The sequence below is a fragment of the Lactuca virosa genome, chromosome 7 (assembly GCF_052849685.1).
Source record: "Lactuca virosa cultivar CGN04683 chromosome 7, Lactuca_virosa_CGN04683_v6, whole genome shotgun sequence".
NCBI lineage: Eukaryota > Viridiplantae > Streptophyta > Magnoliopsida > Asterales > Asteraceae > Lactuca > Lactuca virosa.
The window spans coordinates 19755181-19756643 of NC_136432.1; the positions used below are offsets into that span (position 1 = coordinate 19755181).

General features: G+C 34.7%; 1 protein-coding gene across 1 annotated transcript; it reads right to left on the bottom strand.

Moving 5' to 3' along the window:
• Positions 1-275: 275 nt before the first annotated feature.
• On the bottom strand, positions 276-1118 carry LOC145126450 (uncharacterized). Its single transcript, XM_079061817.1, has 3 exons — positions 974-1118; positions 741-862; positions 276-665 (listed from the first exon to the last, which is right to left on the bottom strand). Exons 1-3 carry the CDS (start codon positions 1116-1118, stop codon positions 276-278), a joined length of 657 nt encoding a protein of 218 aa, XP_078917943.1.
• Positions 1119-1463: the final 345 nt, after the last annotated feature.

Sequence of the window (1463 nt, forward strand, 5' to 3'; positions counted from 1 at the left end):
ATCACATCATCTGCATAAAAAAGATGTGAAATTTGGAAGCTTCTTTTACCAACCTGAACCCCATTTATAATATTACACCCTTTAGCATCTTCCAAGGCAACATGAAGGCCTTCCATGACTAGAATAAACAGGAACGGAGATAAGGGATCCCCTTGTTTCAAGCCCCTTTAAATCTATAATTCCTTAGTAGCACTCTCATTAATAAGAATGGAAGCTCTATCTGAAACCAAGCAGGCACTAATCAAAGATATCCAACGAGGACCAAAGTTCAAAAACTACATCATAGTGTCCAGAAAATTCCAATTCACCGTATCGTAAGCCTTTTCAAAATCAATTTTTAGAAGCATCATCTTTTTTCTTTTCTTTTTATACCACTCCACTAGTTCATTCACAATAAGAGGCGCATCCAAAATATGACGGTTATTCACAAAAGTCGATTGTTCATGACTAATAATCCCATCAGTAACCTTTGCCAACCGAATAACCAAGATATTCGCAATGATTTTATATTGAATTCCAATCAGACTGATTGGCCGAAAATCATTGAGCATCATAGGGTTATCATTTTTAGGGATCAGCGTAATGAAGGAGGAATTACAACCCGAAGGAATTTTGGCACACATATGAATGTCAACCACAAAAGCTAAGATATCATTCTTTAAAAGCTACCAATATTTTTTAATGAAAGCAAAAGTAAATCTGTCTGGGCCAGGAGCTTTATCACTGCCACAAGACCAAACCGCATCTTTAAGTTCCTCCATCGTAACCATAGATTCAATACCGAGAGCATCTTCCTCAGAAAGGTGACCAAACTGAGGACTTCGAGAGACAACCTCAATGGCAGGAATTTGCTTAAACATCTCTTGAAAATGAGAAAATAAATTTTTTTTAACTGAATCAGAATTAGGGATCCACTAGTCTTCCATTTTTATTCCTCTAACAGCCATTTGTCTTCTTCTTTTGTTTATAATACCATGAAAATAACTACTATTTTCGTCACCTTCAATCGACCATTTTATCTTCGCTTTTTGAGATATATTAGACATCTCATTTTGCTCAATAGTATTAAGTAAGGATTTCGCCTTTATTCTTTCTTCTTGATCTTTACTAATAACCATCCCTCATCAATTAACTTTTCAATATCACATATTTTTTTAAAGTAATTGTTTCTCCTCGAGATGCTTTTTTTTCACTCCATTCCACCAATTTTTAAGAACAACTTTAAGACCTTCAATTTGTTCTTAAAATTAATACTAGCACACTCTCCATCTTGATTTTTAAAACCGACCCAAAAAGAAGTAACAAGCTTATCAAAATCATCTTCCAACATCCAAGAGTTAAAATTTTAAACGGGTGTGGACCATAATCAGTAACAATAAAAGATAGCTAGATAGGCCTGTGATAAGAAATAAGCACGTCAAGAGCACATGCTTGAAGATCCGGGAATTTATCAAGAACTTCAT